Source organism: Heterodontus francisci, chromosome 6, assembly GCF_036365525.1.
Source record: "Heterodontus francisci isolate sHetFra1 chromosome 6, sHetFra1.hap1, whole genome shotgun sequence".
Lineage (NCBI taxonomy): Eukaryota > Metazoa > Chordata > Chondrichthyes > Heterodontiformes > Heterodontidae > Heterodontus > Heterodontus francisci.
In genome coordinates, this window is record NC_090376.1 from 68,527,925 (window position 1) to 68,549,333 (window position 21,409).

The following is a 21,409-nucleotide window of genomic DNA, read 5'->3' on the forward strand; positions in this document are numbered from 1 at the left end:
ACTGCAACGTTGAGATGGGGGGCTTTTACAGTTAGAGCACCTATGCTACTACATTTTCAATGCAATGTTCTGATTTTGGCAAGAATGATGCACTGGAGTATATCCTGCTGCCTTGTAGTGCATGGCTTTTGAGTTTCCCTCTAATTAAAGATTTTGTGGTGAACTCCAAACTGCATAGAAGGTTACCTATAACAGCTAACGTGCAATAGAATGCTGTGCAATAGAAAGCAACACTAGCAGGAAACCAGTTTCAGAAGTTGGATGATGTGTTAGTCAGGCAAGCAGCTAGCCAACTCACTAAACTGCCATTTCTCAGACATTGTTAACTCTGTTCCTGCCTTCAAAAATATGTTTACCAGTCAGAACTATCATCTGATCTCATCTATACTGTGTTGGGGAGGTACCAACTGGAAGTCAGCAAGATAACTGCAAAGTGGAGTACTGGTGGAGGAATAGGAATATTTTAACACATCCCTTGGCAGTTTATTTAAAGCAGTTCGGGAGCAGATCCTCTCCTCTCAGTCACAGGACATCCACTGGCATTGGGATTGAAAGAAAGTAAGTAAAAAGTTGAAGCTTAGTAGACAAGCTTCACAAAACCACAGTGTTGTGTTATGCATAATGTGCATTAAGTTGATTTTATTCAAGAAAAGATGAACGTCAGAGAAAATACAGGAATTCTCATATTACACAGAGGACATAAGTTAGATCACATAGCAGAAAACTGTTGGAGGTTTACGTGTAACCATATTTCCCAATCTGCTTTGCAGCTAGACACAGTAATACCTCATTTTCGTTTTAAGTCGGCTTCTTGATTATCAGCAGAGTTCAGGGTTATAAACATCAAGTGTACTCATAATACAAAACTAAAACTTATAACAAACAATTTCAGAAAAAAACATAAATATGTGATGCACATTAGTGTAACAACACAAAAACAATTTTTGTAAACATTTGCTCAAACACAACGTGCATAAGATAGAGACACTGCAGTCATACAACAAGCGTTATTTGACAAAAATAAAGTAGTAAAATTCAAAAATTAATTATAGGCATTTTCACTAAATCTAGAAGTATTAAAACTTAATGTGTTGAAATTATTCTTCAAACATAAAGATGTAGTGGTTTTGTAATACTGTTACACCACCTTGGCACTTCTCGTAGGTGGGAGTTGCTAATCACGACTCTGCTGAGTCAGAGGATTACTTTTAACTGTCATCAGGACCTTTTAAGTGTTTTCATTAAATCCAAAAAATATTCTGCTCACGGTAAACTTACTTACATCAGGAAGTTTCTACGATTACTTTTACAGTTCCTAACGGATAATGTAGGAGAAATATTGCAAATTATTCAGTAACCAGGAGCTACTAGAGGAAAAGATCACAGTGACATGAATGAATGAAAAATTCCCACGGTACATCTTTGATTTCACTGTACCACCACTGAGAATATTTCATTGAAGAATGAATAGTCTCCATTGAGAGAACTAAGCCCTGTAAAGTGTTGAGATCCTGTGCACATAACAGCATAAGGCAGCTGTCTACAAAGTACCAAAAAAGTTTTAACATATCATAGGATCAATATAATGCTATTGTGCATTATTATATCACCAGCATAGTATATTATACACTATAGGTATCTCAAGAAATTGAGTGACAGTTCAACAGATTATTACTGTAGACATTTGCATATGCCTAACATTTGTAAAATAAAATTCTGTTTACAGCGATATTATAAAAATCTTTCCACGGCTGAAATTCTGGATCTAAATATGGGAAGATATATTGTATTGATAAGCAGTTTCACTACATTCTTGAAATTAAGTGTTTTAGTGCATTGCATCTTACATCAACCACCTGCTCCCAACTACATATACAGTTTACTCTAATGCAACAGAATAGCTTAGTAAAACTATTTTCAAACCGCTACTTAAATCTAATTCTGGCTGAGTAACAAGATAAAGTCAGTTGTTGCTATTTGCACATAACTGGAGGATTACAATGATGTGTCAATCTCTTGTCAACCACATTCAGAATATTTGATTACTTGCCTCCATTTTCTGCTTCTAACTACAACAGCTGACCACAGATCTGTCAGTTTCTGCTCTCAGCTGGTATTTTCCAATTACAAAGAAACAGTCACACTGTTTGCCTGCTAAAACAAGCTGCAATTTAACCAACAGTAGACAAACATTTTGATCATAAATTTGGTATTAATAAACTTTAAATTAGACAAAGATGTTTAAGTTTGAGATACAAATAACATTAAAATGACTAAACCACCTCTTTTTTCCTTTCTTAAACAAATGAGGTAGGCAAAACAAATTTTTAAAAGTAGTTTGGGAGATTTACGAGTGCAGGATTTGTTAAATTGCTTTTGCACTGCTACAAATAAGTCAAACCTTGAAGAGAGACAGCTATAATACTGTAACATAACCAAACATCAAGTTTGCGGTCTGCCCCACAAAGCCATACAAATCTGAGAACCTTATCCTCCGCACAAATTTCAATTGACTTTTATTTTTAAAAAAGTTTCGGAGAACACAAGCAAAACCTGATATACAGAAAATGACCAAAAAAACACCCTTCCCTTGAAAAAACCAACACGAATGCTCTCATTGTGTCATTCACATTTCAATAAAAATTCCTAACTTGCTTTCTCTTTCTCCTTAACACTCTGTCACTTAGAATGATATACATTTGAAAAAAAAAGATTCCCCTTTCCCACGTTACACATTTCTCTACTGTCAGCATACCACTGCTTCCACTTCCCATTTGCCTGACCACATTAGAACCAACCTTCTGCATTCTTCTGGCTCTTTTATCAAGCAATAAGCAGTCATCTTAAGTCAAGGGATGTAGTAATTGAGATGAGGTGTTTTCTTCTATTCTAGACAGGCTGTCACCTGACAGTAAAATTCTAACAGCACCAGTAGCATTGTGTCCTTTTTGCAGTTCACATAATTTCAGTGACAGGTTTAGGCAATGCATTGTATCAGTGCAGTTTGTTCTCCAGTTGTTAGTTAATTCAAGGTTTCAAAGATCTTGCAAAGACTCTGGTTGCTCTTAATGCAGGACGTGAACTCCTACCAGCTGAGAAGTGAACTCCTACCAAGAGTCATGAAGTAAACCTGGCTGCTTCCACCAGAGCGGACTGAAGCAAAGAAGACCTTTTAAGAGAAATTTGAACATGCGTCACATTTTCTACAGCACAAGCATAGAGTGTATATGTTTAAGTGTAAACACAAGTTATATGCTTTCCTGTGCACACAAAAAACTCACAAAAACACATACCTTATCATTTCTTTCACAAAGAAACTTTAGCCGTTGCGCTCTTTTGTGCATAAATACCCCATCCAAATGTCCAGTCTCTACGGATCGAATTTCAATAGCTTTTTCTCCCCAACCCATAATCTGATTGGATCGGATATAAGCTGAATTTTAAAAAAGGAAAAACATATCAGCATTTCAAAGTCAAGGTCAAATTTCTGTGGTCAATGATCGATGTGAAACTGGCACAGCATTCAACATTACTGTAAGCAGCACTATAAGGCCATGAAAATATGGGGTTAGCAAGAAGAGACTGCAATTTAAACATAATGAAAACATACTTCCAAATGATTTAAGTTTTCTAGTGTCCGTCCCCCTGTCCTCAAACCCCCAGTTTCGTTTATGTGAATACAAGGACTTACTTCAGATTACTAGTGATATCTCAATGTTAATTCAATGCTTTTGATCACTCCCAGTGTTTATTAGCACCCTTTCATCAATGATGCTGAAAGGTTGGAGTCAAGATATGGTTTAACCTAGACATGCAGTTATAATGCAATGTATAACTGTAATTCACTGGTCATAAGAGGGTTGCACTGCTAAGTGGTGAAAATGGTTGGATTTTGCCAGTCCAGTATATGTATTTGTAGAATGCTGGACTCTAGACTCAAGAGATTTCCAAGTTCGATCCTTGTGCCAATTGGCACTCAAACTTACTTGCTCTAAATGAGCGAGTTTCATCACTTGTTTTAAAGTCCAATAGCAGGTGAACAGCATAATACTTCATCTCTTGGGGGATGAAAAATTAATAGGACCAGTGCCCCCGTCACAAAGGTTTATCTTGTGTCAACTGATAAAGAAACAGTAATGGTCATGAATTAGTCTGTGGCCCAGTTCATTCTGCTCCCCCAGTTGGAGCAAGCACAATGCTAGCCCTAAAAAAAGGTCAGACCACCTGCAAATGTAAGGATTGGGATGCAGATAACATTTAGATAAATGTACATTTTAACAGACTTTGAGATAAATGAGAGAAAGTTTAGCTTTTAAAAAGCGATGCAGTTAAACTAAATGGATGACCGGCTTTAACAGTACTACACAATGACAATGTGCCCATTCCTATCTATGATTTAGTTAAAAATTGAACTGAACCACTCAAGGTATTATTAAAATTTTAAAAAGACCAAATCATCCAAGGATATTCTCTTCAGCCTGCTAGTAGCAGAAATTACAAAGTGGCAGTAACAGACATTTGGGACCAGAAAGTACATGAGAACAGTTTTTGAAAGCTGTAAGACAAAATACCAGATACAAATTTCTCAATCTCATAATCTTGAACACCTTTATCATATCTCTCCATAATCTCCTTTGCTCCAAGGAGAACAACCCCCACTTCTCCAACCTAACCTTGTAGCTAAAATCACTCAGCCCTGGAAACATTCTGGTAAATTTCCTCTGCACTCTCTAAAGGACCCTCACATCCTTCCTAAAATATGACAATCAAAACTGGACACCATAATCTAGTTGTGGCCTAACCAGAGCTTTATAAAGTTACAGCATATCTTCCCTGCTTTTGTACTGAATACTTCTATTTCTGAAGCCCAAGATCCCATATGCCTTTCTAACTACACTCTCAATATATCCTGCCACCTTTAAAGATCAATGCATATGAACTCCCAGGTCCCTGTGTTCCTGTACGCTCTTTAGAACTGTACCATTTAGTCTATATTGCTTCTCTCAATCCCTTTGGCCAAAATGCATCACCTGACATTCCTCTGTATTAAATTCCATCTGTCACTTGTCTGGACATTCTGCTAGCCTATCTGTGGTATCAGCAAATTTTGAAATTTTACTCTGTATTGCAATATCAAAGTCATTTATGCATGGCGGCGTTTGCTGACAATGCAACCACTAGGTGGCGCAGTACTAGCACATGCACAAATGCAGCCTGTTCCACTGAAATGTCACTGTCTGCGACATTCAGTCAGCTGCCAGGAATAAAGATGGCACTGTTCAATTTATCACAGAAAAACAACTTCAACCCGAAAATCCCCTGAATGGCTGCCATCACCACCTCAAACCCACCCCCAACAGTCCCTCGTTCCCTCCTGCCATTGCTCTTCTTTCAGTCCCTCCTGCGCCCACCTTCTCATCGCTGGCTTCCTGCTGCCTTCCCTTAAGCATTCGCTACAGCCTCGCCGTTTCTCCCCCTTCCTCAGCCGCTTGCTCCAGACCTCGCCACTGCTTCCCCTCCCCTCGGCCGATTGTTCCCAGCTCCTCGCTTCCCGCTCCAGCCCGGTCTCTGGCCGCTCGTTCCCCACTTCACCCCCCACCCCTACTTCTGCAGGGGCTAGCACCAGGCCGCGCCACTTCCCTCCTCAGCCACTCGCTCCCACGTTCGATCATTCTCCGCGCGCTTCCTGTAGAAGCAAGGCTGGCCGCAAGGGGTGATGGGGCAACGTAGGAACGAGTGGCCAAGAGGAGGGAAACAGCATGGCCTAGAACTAGCGGCTGGAGAGGCAGGTGGGGTAAGTGGGGAGCGAGCGAGCAGCTGGAGACTGTGGTGGCGGGGTGGGGTGGCAAGCGAGGAATGGCAGAGCAGTGGCGAGGTCTGGAGCGAGCGGCTGGGGGGTGGAGGGAGGAGTGCAGCCATTGGGGTGGGAGAGTGCAGCTGAGTTGGGGGAGCGAGTGGTGGGCATCAAGCTCCAGCCTCCAAGTGCCCCATTCAGCCGCTCGATAACATAAGCATTATGCAATGGACGTTTTCCCGCGCATGCGCCAATTAGTCCTGGCAAGACGTAGGCTGCACATGTGCAGCATCTCACTGAGAGCAGGAGACCGTTTGCACATGTGCGCAGCTTGGAGCGCTCTGATGACGTAGGCGGGCTGCTGCGTTGTCAGGAGTCACTTTTTTAATGTATATCCAAAAAAGCAGTGGTCCTAGCACTGAACCTTGGGGAACACCTTTGTCTACCATCCTCCAGTCTGAAAAACAACCATCTACCACGACTCTTTTTTTTCTGCCCTTACCTAGCACAAGACTGTTTTCTGGCCTTAATCCAATTTTTTATCCAAGCTGACACTGTCTCTCCTATTCCATGAGCCTCAATTTTGGTAACCAACCTTTTATGTGGTAAGTTCTTAGTGAGTTAAAATAGTATTAAGACAAAGAAAGCATTTCATAAACTGTTGCCAGCTCCCATATTCAACAATGCAAAAGCATAACACGAAAAAATGTCATAAGTTCAAAATGGCAAGTTATTAATTTTCTAAATGTCCTTCTCAGAAGGCAATCTGTCCATGTGATCTCAAATCATTATAATTGGTGTCATTTTGTAATGACCCATCATATTTACATACCAACAGATGTAGGCATCTCTCCCCACTGTAGAACCACATCTTTAGTAATTCGCCCATACGTGTTAACATAAACTCCTTCATCCTCATAGCAGACCAACAATTCCATTCCATCTGTGTTTGGAAGTATGATAATTGCATGTGGCTGGATGCTGCTTTGGATCTGCCAGAAAACAGCTTTCAATTTAGTCCACAGTACTCAATTTCAATCTAGATATTTTTTACTAGATGTTTTGCAAACCAATTTTAACTGCTTCCTGCAGCTTCATTATAGATGGCAAATGGTGGAACACATTACGACATATACATGCACTGTTCAATGCACTACCACTTTTAAAGATACTTTCTGTACTTATACCCCAAAATCTTGGCTCCCCTGCAATTAACTTAAGACATACTTCCTTTCGTTGTTCTTTTCCCACATAATATATTAACTTACATTTCTCTGCATCTGCAGTCTACCTTCCTACATTATTAACCTGTGTTATTCCTCCTGCAATCTCTTACATTCTTTCTTAGTTTGTTATACCCCTAATTAGGTATAATCAGTAAATGTTGTTATTTCTGTTTGTCCATGTCCAAATCACTTATATGAATGGAAAACAGGTCAAGTCACAGCACAGATGCTGGGGCACACAATTATCCATGTTCCATCATTCAGAAAAATATCCAGTTATCCCTATTCCGTTTTCTGTCTGCTAGTCATCTATGCAACTACATTCCCTTTAATACTGCATGCCCTTGCTTCTTAGTTTAGTTTAGAGATACAGCACTGAAACAGGCCCTTCGGCCCACCGAGTCTGTGCCGACCATCAACCACCCATTTATACTAATCCTTCTATAAGTCTGTTATGTGGTTTATATATACAACATATAGTACATTTCCTTTATTAATGCACATTGTTTGCTGTTAGTATTTAGCATGCATGTGAAGGAGCGACAATCATAAAAAAGATAGTTTTATGGATACCCTAGAGCTTCTGGTAGTCAAACACACAACAATTTTGAAACTCTTCTACATCTTGTGCAAGTATCAATGCATTTCAGCAGTCATTTGTAATATCAGAAGTTTACAATGCTGATGTTTTAAGATACATGCTTTTCTGAAATCAATTTGCACTATCCTCCATCAAAGAACTTAATTACTAGAGGCTCAATGATAATTTTTGGTACTGAGTTTACAAGAAACATATTTATGTGCTGAGATTCAGATCTGGATCAATGAGAGTTCAGATTGTATTTTACAATAAAAAGTCCATTTCCATCATTTTGATTTACTTTTCTGAGATTATAACAGGTGTATATTCAAAATTTAAAGTTTGTTTTAAAAAAAAAGATATCTTCATAGTTTTCACTAATCCACAACTATAGTGAAACAAAACAAATGGTCATTTTGATCACCTTAGATTAATCTTAATTGAATTTAGACTCCAAATATTAGTTTACGAGTTAGCACTTTTGTTAAAATATTGAACAGAAGAATTTCATATAAATATTAAGCATTTGAACACTATTATAAAGCCTCATTTCACAACATTCATTTTTAAGATACTATTTTGCAACCCTTGAAAAGTCAATGATCTTACATGCGTGGGCAGATAAATATCATAAACTGTTCCCGAGTCCACATCAACTGCATGGAACCCAGCGCTGGAGCCATAGATCACTTTTAGCCTCTGCCCTTCCTCCACTGTGAGGTCTACCAACAATGGCCTGTGCAACAGGTCTGTAAACGACTAAGAAAAAAAATACAAGATCAGGCATCACTGTAAACTTCATCTAATAATATCTGCGGCAACCTCTTTAAACTATTGTCCAGCTTTAACTATTTTTCCCAAAAAGTTACACATGGCTCAAGACTTTTAGACAATGAATGAAAATGGTACTCTGGAATTAGACACCTGTACTGTGTGTTCCCTTTTTCAAACTGATGTAGAATTACTGCTGTTGCTGAGTATTTTACTGAAATAAAGCAGTCAAGTCTTGTAGTTATAAATGTAAGTTGAGTTAACTAAATGTTGTTACATGCTTATTGCCCATAAATGAAATCTTAAAGATAGCTTTCTTGAGTTGACATTATTGGACCATGAAACAATTTTCAATCTGCGTTTACCAACAGTCCTACAAAAGCACAATAGAAGAACACTACATTCTTGCTCTGAAAGAGCCTTTATTAAAAAGTTTGTTTATGGGATGTGCATGACACTGGCGAGGCAGCATTTATTGCCCCAAATTAAGAATCAACCATGTAGGGTAAAACCATCGCCATATAAAGGCCAGACAGGAAGGGGTGGCAAGTTCCTTTTCCTGATGGGCAACCCAACCTGCTGGCAGGATATTGCTATGGATAAAGGGTAGGTGGGAAGTAGTGACATGTCCATTTTACCATCCCATTTCGTCTTTCTTATCCTTAATCTTTGCAAGTCTGTGGATTTATTTTTTTAAATTCCTGTACTACCCTGGCTTATATAATGCAAAATACTTCACATTACCCATACTGTTTAGGTATCAATTTGCATCATATTACTGAGAATTTAAATGGTCAAAAATACTTTGGTAAATGTTTTTGGAATCAAATTCGACCATACACATCTAAAATTAACTCCCACAATCCATTAGAATTAGGATTCATGAACCCAAAGGGCAAATTCCAGTGATGTAGTCTGACAGAGCTGGTGTACTTTTCATAAAGCACTGTTCTTGGTCTTGCACCTTAGCCATACCTAAGGATGAAGGATTCAGCATTTCTGATGTACAGCTTTTCACTTTGAAGGCAGTTACTGCATAACACTCAGCAGGATTGCCTGGGTTTTCAGTCTATCTGTGTGAACACCTACATATTTGAGTACTGGTTTCATTTGGAATGTGCCCTGAAGCTGAAACCAGATAGAGGACGACAGTAGAGAGAGCACAATAGGGTGCAGTATGAATAGGAGAAGCCATTGTGGGGGTTCACAAGATGCACTGTGAATAAGAAGGGCAAACAGAAAGGGTTCAATGGATAACTTCATGATGGTAGAAGTGGGGTAGGGGAGAACAAGAGTGTGGTCTAAAACTCACGAGAGGGAGGGTCTTCGGGGATAGTGAAAAGCTCTGACCAAGAAATATAACACTGTTTCTCAGATCTCTCAGTCAATAAAAAAAGTTACATCTTCTCAACGTCAACAAGCTGCCCTTGAGGCACATGCAGTTTTAAGAAAATAAACTGTAAAGAGGAGTAAGCCAAAATAAATGGTGGCTCACCTTATATATAGTGCACAATGTATACATGACATCACATCATTCCTATATAGTACTGTATCCTTAGTGTCCACTCAAGACAAATGTATACCTAATGCAGTTGATATGAGAGTGTCAGTGATAGAGCCAGTATAATTTCTAACATCGCAGATTGGTACAGCAGCTTTTCTTTATTCGTTCTTGGGATGTGAGCATCAATGGCAAGGCCAGCACTTATTGCCCATCCCTAACTGCCCTTAAGGAGGTGCTGGTGAGTCGCCTTCTTGAGCCACTGCAGCCTGTGTGATGAAGGTACACCCATAGTACTGTTAGGCAGGGGGTTCCAGAATTTTGACCCAGCAACAATGAAGAAATGGCGAAAAATGCCCAAGCCAGGAAGTTATGAGACTTGCAGGGAGCTTGGGAGGTGGTGGTGTTCACATGCACCTGCTGACCTTGTCCTTATAAGTGGTGGAGGCCCGGTTTGGAAGGTGTCATCAAAGCCGCCTTAGCGAGTTCCTGCAGTGCATCTTGTAGATGATAAACACAGCAGCCACAGTGTACAGGTGGTCAATGGGGTGCCAATCAAGCGAACTGCTTTGTCCTGGATGGCGTCGAGCTTATTGAGTGGTTTTGGAGCTGTGCCCATCCTGGCAAGTGGAGAACTGTATATTCAGTAAACAACATATACAACTAGCAACCAATATCCATACTTGCTTTTACTCTGTGTCCTCTTAATTTTTCCCTATCAGTCATAAGAACATAAACAGAAGCAGGAGTCAGCCATACGGCCTTTCAAGCCTGCTCTCATCATCATGGCTGATCTGATCTTGGCCTCAACTCCACTTTCCTCCCTGTTCCCCATAACCCTCTACTCCCTGATAGTTCAAGAATCTGTCTATCTCAGTCTTGAATATATTCAATGACTCAGCCTTTGCAGCTCTCCCGGGTAAAGAATTTGAAAGATTCATGACACTTTGTGAAAAAATTCCTCCTCATTTCCATCTTTAATGGGCAATCCCTTATTCTGAAATTATGCCCCCAGTTCTAGATTCACCCATAAGGGAAAACCTTGTCAAGCCCTCTCGGAATCTTAAATGTTTCAATAAAATCACTTCTCATTCTTCTAAACTCCAATGAGTATAGGCCCAATCTGCTCAACCTTTCCTCGTAAGGCAACTCCTTCATCCCAGAAATCAACCTAGTGAACATTATGTGAACTGCCTCCAACAGAAGTACATCCCTCCTTAAATAAGGAGACCAAAACTATGCAGTATTCTAGGTATGGTCTTACCAACACTCTGTACAGTTGTAGTAAGACTTCCCTACATTTCAAATCCATCCCCTTGGCAATAAAGGCCTTCCTAATTACTTTCTGTAATGAATGCTAACTGTGTGTGTTTCATGTACAAGGACATCCAGATCCCTCTATACTGCAGCATTCTGTAGTCTCTCACCATTTAAATAATATTTTACTTTTCTATTCTTCTACCAAAGTGGATAACTTCACATTTTCTCACATTATACTGCCAAATTTTTGCCTGTTTACTGAACCTATCTATATCCCTTTGCAGACTTCTTGGACAGGATTTTGAGTTTTGGGTCAGGACCCTGATATGAGGTCAGATGGGGGTCACGACCGTACACTGTGTGGGGAACAATCACCCAGCAGTGATTTTCCCTAAATTGGCCAATTAGTGGACAGAGGATGGGCTCGTTGTCCAATTAAGGACAGTGGGCAGGCTCTTGAAGCTGGGGGGCCAATCGGAGGCCATCCAGCTTGGAAGGAGCTGCAGCCTGCTATTTCAGGTGAGAGAAACAGACCACTTCAGTACAATAGAGAGAGACAGACAGGCAGCTCCATCTTGAGGTGCCCTCCAGCACCTTTGAAGTCAAAAAATAGCCACAGTTACCGGGCTACCATTGTGGACGGAAAACTGCTCTGAAGGACGGGCTGAAGCTGCAACCAGGTGATGGGCCTCATACGAGCATACGAATTAGGAGCAGGAGTAAGTCACTCAGCCCCTCGAGCCTGCTCCGCCATTCAACAAGATCATGGCTGATCTGATTGTAACCTCAAGTCCAGCCCTCTGCTTCCACCACCTTTTGAGGAAGAGAGTTCCAAAGGCTCACGACCCTCAGAGGGAAAAAGTTTCTCCTCATCTCTGTCTTAAATGGGTGACCCCTTATTTTTAAACAGTGACCCCCTAGCTCTAGATTCTCCTACAAGAGGAAACATCCTTTCCACATTCACCCTGTCAAGACCCCTCAGGATCTTAGATGATTCAATCAAGTCGCCTCTTACTCTTCTAAATTCCAGCAGAAACAAGCCGAGCCTGTCCAACCTTTCCTCATAAGACAATCCGCCCATTCCAGGTATCAGTCTAGTAAACCTTCTCTGAACACATTTACATCCTTCCCTAAATAAGGATACCAGTACTGTACACAGTACTCCAGATGTGGTCGCACCAATGCCCTGTGTAACTGAAGCATAACCTCCCTACTTTTGTATTCAATTCCCTTCGCAATAAACGACAACATTCCATTAGCTTTCCTAATTACTTGCTGTACCTGCATACTAACCTTCTATGATTCATGCACAAGGACACCCAGAACCCTCTGCATCCTCTCATTTAAATAATATGCTTCTTTCATTCTTCCTGTTAAAATGGGCAATTTCACATTTTCCCACATTATACTCCATTTGTCAGATCTTTGCCAACTTAATTAAGCTTTATCCCTTTGTAGCCTCCTTATGTCCTCTTCACAACTTGCTTTCCTACCTATCTTTGTGTCATCAGCAAATTTAGAAACCATACCTTCAATCCCTTCATCCAAGACATTTATACAAATTGTACAAAGTTGAGGCCACAGCACTGATCCATGCGGCACACCATTTCTTACATTTTGCCAATCAGAAATGACCCATTTATGCCTTCTTTGTTTCTTGTTAACTAGCCAATCTTCTATCCATGCCAATATATTACCCCCTACACCATGAGCTTTGATTTTCTGCAATAACCATTGATGTGGCACCTTATCCAGAATGCCTTCTGGAAATCTAAGTACAATACATCCACCGATTCCCCTTTATCCACAGCACATGCTACTTCTTCAAAGAACTCCAATAAATTGGTTAAACATGATTTCCCTTTCACAAAAGCATGTTGACTCTGCCTGATTACCTTGAATTTTTCTAAGTGCCCTACTATAACATCTTTAATCATAGCTTCTAACATTTTCACCATGACAGATGTTAAGCTAACTGGCCTGTAGTTTCCTGCTTTCTGTCTCCCTCCCTTTTTGAATAAAGGAGTTACATTTGCTATTTTCTAATCTAGTGGAACCTTCCCTGAATCCAGGGAATTTTGGAAAATTAAAACCAACACATCAACTATCTCACTCGCCACTTCTTTTAAGACCCTAGGATGAAGTCCATCAGGACCCAGGGACTTGTCAGCCCGCAGCTCCAACAATTTGCTCAGTACCACTTCCCAGGTGATTGTAATTTTCTTGAATTCCTCCCTCCCTACCATTTCCTGATTTACAGCTAGTACTGGGATGTTACTTGCATCCTCTATGGTTAAGACCGATGCAAAGTACCTGTTCAATTCATTTGCCATCGCCTTATTTTCCATTATTAATTCCCCAGACTCACTTTCTATAGGACCAATGCTCACTTTATTCACTCCTTTCTTTTTAAAAATATCTATAGAAACTCTTACTATCTGTTTTTATATTTCTAGCTAGCTTTCTCTCTTCTTCTAATTTTGTCCTCCTTATTAATCTTTTAGTCATTCTTTGCTGTTTTTATATTCTGTCCAATCTTCTGACCTGCCACCCACCTTTGCACAATTATATGCATTTTCTTTAAGCTTGATACTATTTTTAACTTTTTTAGTTAACGTCGGATGGTGGGTCCTCCCATTGGAATTTGTCTCTTGTTCGGAAATATCCCCTTAAATGTCTGCCACTGCATCTCTATTGACCCATCCCTTAACCCAATTTGCCAGTTCTGCTTTTATGCCTTCATAATTGCCCTTATTTAAGTTTAAAATACTAGTCTTAGATCCATTCTTTTCTCCCTCAAACTGAATGTAAAATTCAATCATATTACGATCGCTGCTGCCTAGAGGTGCCTTCCCGATTAAGTAATTAATTATTCTATCTTGTTGCACAAAATCAGGTTCGTATAGCCTGCTCTCTGGTTTCCTCCAGAACATGCTGTTCTAAGCAACTATCTGAAAACCTTCCATGAATTCCTCATCTAGGCTACCCTTGCCAATTAGATTTTCCCAGTCTATACATCGATTAAAATTCCCCATGATTATCGCCGTATCTTTCTGACAAGCTCCCAATATTTCTTCCTTTATACCCCATCCTGCCATGTGGTTACTATTAGGGGGCCTGTACACTACTCCCACAAGTGATCTCCTGCTTTGATCATTTCTCATCTCTACCCAAACTGCTTCTACATTCTGGTTTCATGAACTGTCATCCCTCTCTATTGTACTAATACCATCATTAATGAACAGAGCCATCCTTCCACCTTTTCTTAGCTTCCTGTCCTTCCTAAATGTCATGTACCCTTCAATATTCAAGTCCCAATCTATGTCATCCTGCAGTCATGTCTCTATAATGGCTATCAAATCATAGTGCAAATAGAAATAAATATCAGTTCATCTGTTTTGTTTCAAATGCTACGTGCATTCAGATACAGAGCCTTTAGTTTTGCCCTTTTATTATTTTTGTAACCTCTCACCTTATCTGCTGATTTACTCTTAGATTTGTACTCTCTGTCCCTTCCTGTCACAGTCTATCACTTCCCATATTAATACCTTTCTCTCTTGACTTGTCTCTCCTCTTTGATTTGCCACAACTTCCCAAATGTGATCGCTTGCCCTCACTATTTAGTTTCCAAATTTCTCTGCTTCCCTGGTCCCAGCAAGGCTCAAATGTAGACCGTTCCAATAGTACAGCCCCCACTTTCCCCAGTGCTGCCAATGCCCTACGAACTGGAATTCTCTTCTACCACACTAGTCTTTGAGCCACGCATTAATTTCGCTAATCTTATTTGCCCTATGCCAATTTGCACATGGCGCAGAATAATCCAGAGATTATTACGTTTTGATGTTCTGCTTCTTAATTTGGTGCCTAGCTCCTCATACTGACTATGCAGAACCTCTTGGCCTGCTTATGTCATTGGCACCTACATGGACCACGATGACTGGATCCTCCCCTTCTAAGTTCCTCTCCAGCCCTGAGCAGATGTCCTGAACGTTGGCACTGGGTAAGCAACATAACCTTCTGGACTCTCACTCTTTGCTGCAGAGAACAGTGTCAATCCCCCTCACTATACTGTTCCCTACTACACTGCTTTCCTTTGTGCACCACCCCCCCCCCCCCCCACCCCGCTTGAATGGCTTTCTGTACCACAATGGCCGGTCTGCTCATCCACCCTGCAGACCTGGCTTTCATCCACACAGGTTGACAGCACCTCAAACCTGTTTGACAATTGCAATGGCTGTGGCTCCTCCACTACTGTTCGCTCGCTCCCTTTACCTGCCTCACTCACGGTCACACTCTCCTGTTCCTCAAAGATGACCCTATTCCAAGGGGTGTGACTCTCTTCTGGTACAAAGCTTCCTGGTATCTCTCCCCCTTCCTGATGTTGCGCTGTGTTTGCAGTTCGGCTTCCAGATCAATAATACTAATCTGGAATTCCTCGAACTGCTTATACTTTCTGCAGACATGTTTGTCCTGGATCACACTGGTGTTCAGGAGATCCCACATTCCATAACTGCAATACAATACCTGTCCTGCCATCGTTACTTATGTTTAGTTAATTTAATTACTTTCTTAACTAAGAATAATTCCTATGTATACTACAATTTACTATGCTTATTAACTACTAGTATCACCTACAACTAAGAGCTATACTTTTCTTAAGTACACAGGTATGTGTTTTAGGTATTTATTTTCAGTTTTCTTTTTAAGTTCATTCTATTTAGATTAGATTAGAGATACAGCACTGAAACAGGCCCTTCGGCCCACCGAGTCTGTGCCGACCATCAACCACCCATTTATACTAATCCTACACTAATCCCATATTCCTACCAAACATCCCCACCTGTCCCTATATTTCCCTACCACCTACCTATACTAGTGACAATTTATAATGGCCAATTTACCTATCAACCTGCAAGTCTTTTGACTTGTGGGAGGAAACCGGAGCACCCGGAGAAAACCCACGCATACACAGGGAGAACTTGCAAACTCCACACAGGCAGTACCCGGAATCGAACCCAGGTCCCTGGAGCTGTGAGGCTGCGGTGCTAACCACTGCGCCACTGTGCCGCCCTTCCCAACCAACCAGCTCCTTCCACTGCACCAAAGAACCAAAAACTGGAGGGTGAAAAAAAGTAGAAAAAAGGAGCACCTACTCCCCACTCACCAAACTCGTATCCACACTCTCTGCACTCAAAACTGCCTGGAGCATTGGGAGGCCACTCCAGGCAGCTGGGCAGGCTCCCAAGGTTGTGAGGAGCCAGCAATTCTAGTTGACCTCAGTAAATGGTCAAAGTAGCAGGAAGCCCATCCATCCCCGATCCTGTCTCCTAGTGAAAATGGCCCAGGGGCAGGAAAGTGCTGACAAACTGGCACTCTGGTGCTAAATTTTGCACCCATCTGCCTCCATACTTACCCCCATATGAAGGCAAAAATTCTGTCCTTTGTGCCCTCAGAACTTACTTTCCCACCTATCTTTGTATCATCAGCAAATCTGGCTATAATACACTCGGTCCCTTCATCTAAGTCATTAACATAGATTGTAAATAGTTGAGGCCCCAGCACTGATCCCTGTGGCACTCAAATAGTTGCAGGCGACCAACCTGAAAATGCCCCATTTATCCCGATCTCTTTTGTGTTAGCCAATCCTGCTTCCATGCTGATATATTACTCCCAACATTGTCTTGTGCAGTAATCTTTTATGTGGCACATTATCGAATGTCTTTTGGAAATCCAAAAACACTACATCTACTGGTTCCCTTTTATCCACCTTGTTTGTTACATCCTCAAAAAAGTAATAAATTTGTCAAACATGATTTCCCTTTCATTATGATTCTCTAAAAGTCCTGCTACTACTTCCTTAATGATAGGATTCCAGCTCTTTCCCAAGGACAGATGTTAGCCTAACTGGCCTATAGTTTCCTGCTTTCTGGCTTCCTCCTTTCTTGAATAGGGGCAGTGCATTTTTTCCAACCTGCTAAATCTATTCCAGAATCTAGGGAATTTTGAAAGATTACAACCAATGCCTCTTTTTTTTTTGTTTTAAAGAGATACAGCACTGAAACAGGCCCTTCGGCCCACCGAGTCTGTGCCGACCATCAACCACCCAGTTATACTAATCCTACACTAATCCCATATTCCTACCACATCCTCACCTGTCCCTATATTCCCCTACCACCTACCTATACTAGGGGCAATTTATAATGGCCAATTTACCTATCAACCTGCAAGTCTTTTGGCTGTGGGAGGAAACCGGAGCACCCGGAGGAAACCCACGCAGACACAGGGAGAACTTGCAAACTCCACACAGGCAGTACCCAGAATTGAACCCGGGTCGCTAGAGCTGTGAGGCTGCGGTGCTAACCACTGCGCCACTGTGCAGCCACTTTTTTTTTTTTAAGACCCCAGGATGCAGGCCGTCAGGTCCAGTGGACTTGTCAACCTTTATTCATATTAATTTGCCTGGTACTTTTTCTCTAATGATAGTTTTAAGTTCCTTTTGCCCCTGATTTTCTCCCATTACTGGGATGCTTTGTGACTTTTATGGTGAAGGCAGACACAAAATATTTGTTCAAAGTCTCTGCCATTTTCTTGTTTCCCATTATTAATTGTCCAGTCTCATCCTCTAAGGGACCAATGTTTACTTTAGCTACTCTCTTCCTATTTATGTTTGTAGAAGGTCTTACTGTCTGTTTTTATATTTGTGGTACCTATTTTCCTCCATTTCTTTGAGTCATCCTTTGCTAGTTTCTATAGTTTTCCCAATCTTCTGGCCTACCACTAATCTTCGTTATTGCATGCCTTTTCCTTCAAATTGATATCATCCTTAATTTCTTTAATTAGCCACGGATGGTGCATCCTTCTCGGAGTCTTTCTTTCTCAATGGTATACATCTTTGATGAGAATTATGAAATATCTCCTTAAATGTCTGCCACTGTTTATCTACCATTTTACCTTTTAATCTGTGCCCCAGTCCATTTTAGTTAACTCTGTCTTCATACTTTTGTAACTGCCTTTATTTAAGATACCAGTTTCAGACCCAAGTTTCTCACTCTCAAACGGAATGTGAAATTCTATCATGCTAGAGAATCCTTTATTATCAGATCATTAATTAATCTGGTCTCATTACACATTACCAGATCTAAAATAGCCTGGCTCTACAATGCATTGTCCCAAGAAATTGTTCCAAATGCAGTCTATGGGCTAGATTTTTTTTTGCCCTGCTGCAACGGTTGACCCGCCCTTCCAATCACGTGGCAGAGACGGCATTGGCAACCTGAAGCCAGGGTGTTAAATTTGAACAAAGGAAATTATGAAAGTATGAGGGGCTGAGGTGGATTAGGAAAATACATTAAAAGGTGTGACAGGACATGGATAATGGATAGTCTTCAAAGAATTATTACATAGGTTACTTCAAGGCACAAAAACCTCAATAGTAAATGCAGTCAACATTGGCTAACAAAGGAAGTTAAGGATTGTATAAGATTAAAAGAGGCCTATAAAGTTGCCAGAAGTAGTAGTAAACCTGAGGTTTGGGAGGATTTTAGAATACAGCAAAAGAGGACCAAGAAATTGATAAAGAAAGGGAGAATAGAATATGAATGCAAACTAGCAAAAACATAAAAAAGGAATGTAAAAGCTTCTACAGGTATGTAAAAAGGAAACGTTTGGCCAAGACAAATGTGGGTCCATTACAGGCAGAGTCAGGGGAATTCATAATGGGGAATAGAGGAAAGGCAGAGAAGCTAAATGATTATGTTGTGTGACTTCACTGAGGAAGATACAAGAAATCTCCCAGAATTAGAGATCTAAGGGATTAGGGGGAATGAGGAATTGAAGGAAATTACTATTAGTAAGGTTGTATTGGAGAAATTAATGGGGCTGAAGGTTGGTAGTCCCTAAGACCTGGTATTCTACATCCCAGAGTGTTGAAAGAGATAGCTATGGAGATAGTGGATGCATTGGTGATCATCGTCCAAAATTCTATAGATTCTGGAATAGTTCCTGCAAATTGGAAGGTAGCAAATGTCACCCCACTATTTAAGAAGGGAGAGAGAAAACAGGGAACTACAGACCTGTTAGCCTTACATCAGTAGTTGGGAAAATGTTAGAATCTATTCTAAAGGATGTGATAAATGAACACTTGGATCTGACTGGGCATAGTCTACATCGATTTATGAATGGGAAATCATGTTTGATGAACCTGTTGGAGTTTTTTGAGGATGTTACTACAGAATTGATAAAGGGGAGGTGGTGGACACAGTATACTTGGATTTTCAGAAGGCTTTTGATAAAGTCTCCCACAGGAGGTTGGTTAGCAAAATTAAAGCACATGGGATAGGAGGTAATATACCAGCATGGATTAAACATTGGTTAACAGGCAGAAAACCGAGAGTAGGAATATATAGGTCATTCTCACGATGGCAGGCTGTGTCTAGTGGGGTACCGCAAGTATCAGTACTCGGGTCCCAGCTGTTCACAATATATAATCAATGATTTGGATGTAGGGACCAAATGTAATATTTCCAAGTTCGCAGATGACATAAAACTAGATGGGAATGTGTATTGTGAGGAACCAACTTCAAGGGGATTTGGACAGACTTAGTGAGTGGGCAAGAACGTGGCAGATGGAATTTAATGTGGAGAAATGTGAGGTTATCCATTTTGGTAGGTGGAATTGATATGCAGAGTATTTCTTAAATGTTAAGAGATTAGAAAGTGTAGATGTACAAAGGGACCTGGGTGTCCTTGTCAATAAGTCACTGAAAGCTAACATGCAGTTGCAGCAAGCAATCAGGAAGGCTAATGGTATGTTAGCCTTTATCGCAAGAGGATTTAAGTACAGGAGTAGTGAAGTCTTGCTTCAGTTGTATAGAACCTTGATTAGACCACACCTGGAGTACTGTGTGCATTTTTGGTCCCCTTACCTTAGAAAGGATATTATTGCCATAGAGGGAGCGCAGTGAAGGTTCACCAAACTTATTTCCGGGATGGCGGGACTGTCCTATGAAGAGATATTGGGGAATCTGGGCCTACATTCTCTAGAGTTTCTAAGAATGAGGGGTGATCTCATGGAAACCTACACGGTAGATGCAGGTAAGATGTTTCCCCTGGTTGGGGAGTCTAGAACTAGGAACACAATTTTAAAATAAGGGGGAAGCCGCTTACAACAGTGATGAAGAAAAATGTCTTTACTCAGAGGGTAGTGAAACTTTGCAATTCTCTATCCCAGAGGGCTGTGGAAGCTCAGTCATTGAGTACGTTTAAAGTAGCGATTGATAGATTTCTAAATACCAATGGGATTTGGGAATAGTGTGGAAAAAAGGCATTGAAGTGAATGATCAGCCATAATCGTAGTGAATGGCAGAGCAGGCTTGAAGGGCTGAATGGCCTACTTCTGCTCCTATGTCCCTTTGCCAGAGCAGGCGCTGGCGCCATTTTTATAAGGTTGCCAGCCTTGCAAACTGTTCAAAATAATGCAGAGTTGACCCATCTCCCCCCATCTATACTCAGAATGCAGAGTTGACCCCTTCCCCATGCACCACCCCCCCGCCCCCCCCCCCCCAATCTATGTTTAGAATGCAGGGGAAACCCCATCACCCCCTTGGTGGCACCAGCTTCGGGAAAGTGAAGGCACGTGAGTGCACGTCACGCTGAAGATTGGGAATGGATCAGAAGATCGCGGCAGATGGCATGGTAATGTACGTAGATAGGTATTTTAAATATTTAAACCAGGGTCCTGCAGAGCGGCGGAGGGGCCGCTACAGACCTTCCCCGTTGCCAGGAATATCGTTCCGTGACGGCCACTGCCACTCCGATTCTCGGGTACCCCCCCAGCCATGGAACCCAACATCAGGCTGAGAACAAAAGCCAGCCCTGTGAATTCGTCCTCAAAGCTACCTTTGCTAAATTAATTTGTCCAATCTATTGGAGATTAAAGTCGCCCATGATTATTGCAGCACCTTTCTAACAAGCCCTCATTATTTCTTGATTTATATTCTGTCCTACAGTGTAGCCACTGTTAGGGGCCTATAGTCTACTCCTGCCAGTGACCTCTTTCCCTTGCTACTTCTGATTTCCACTCCACTGTTTCTACATCTTGTTCTTCAGAGCAAAGATCATGTCTCACATGTACTGATCCCATCTTTTATTAACAGAGCTACCCCACCTCCTTTCCTTTCTGCCTATCCTTCTGAAATATCAAGTACCCTTGAATATTCAGTTCCCACCCTTTGTCACCTTACAACCATGTCTCTGGTTAAGTGAGTGGGAAACAAGAC

At 41.1% G+C, this 21,409-nt stretch overlaps 1 protein-coding gene across 4 annotated transcripts in view; it reads right to left on the reverse strand.

Annotated features, from left to right (window-relative positions):
* Nucleotides 1-629: 629 nt before the first annotated feature.
* LOC137371369 (mitogen-activated protein kinase kinase kinase kinase 4) overlaps nt 630-21,409 on the reverse strand; it is a 386,728-nt gene continuing 365,948 nt past the window's right edge. For 3 of the 4 annotated variants that reach the window (XM_068033852.1, XM_068033851.1, XM_068033850.1), the window contains 4 exons: nt 8,210-8,359; nt 6,627-6,786; nt 3,294-3,433; nt 630-3,169 (listed from right to left, as the gene is read on the reverse strand). In XM_068033852.1, the coding sequence (XP_067889953.1) occupies nt 3,086-3,169; nt 3,294-3,433; nt 6,627-6,786; nt 8,210-8,359 (534 nt within the window). In that variant the 3' untranslated portion in view covers nt 630-3,085. Of the gene's footprint in view, nt 3,170-3,293; nt 3,434-6,626; nt 6,787-8,209; nt 8,360-9,866; nt 9,955-21,409 lie in introns of those variants that run through there. The other variant, XM_068033853.1, reaches the window with a different exon arrangement.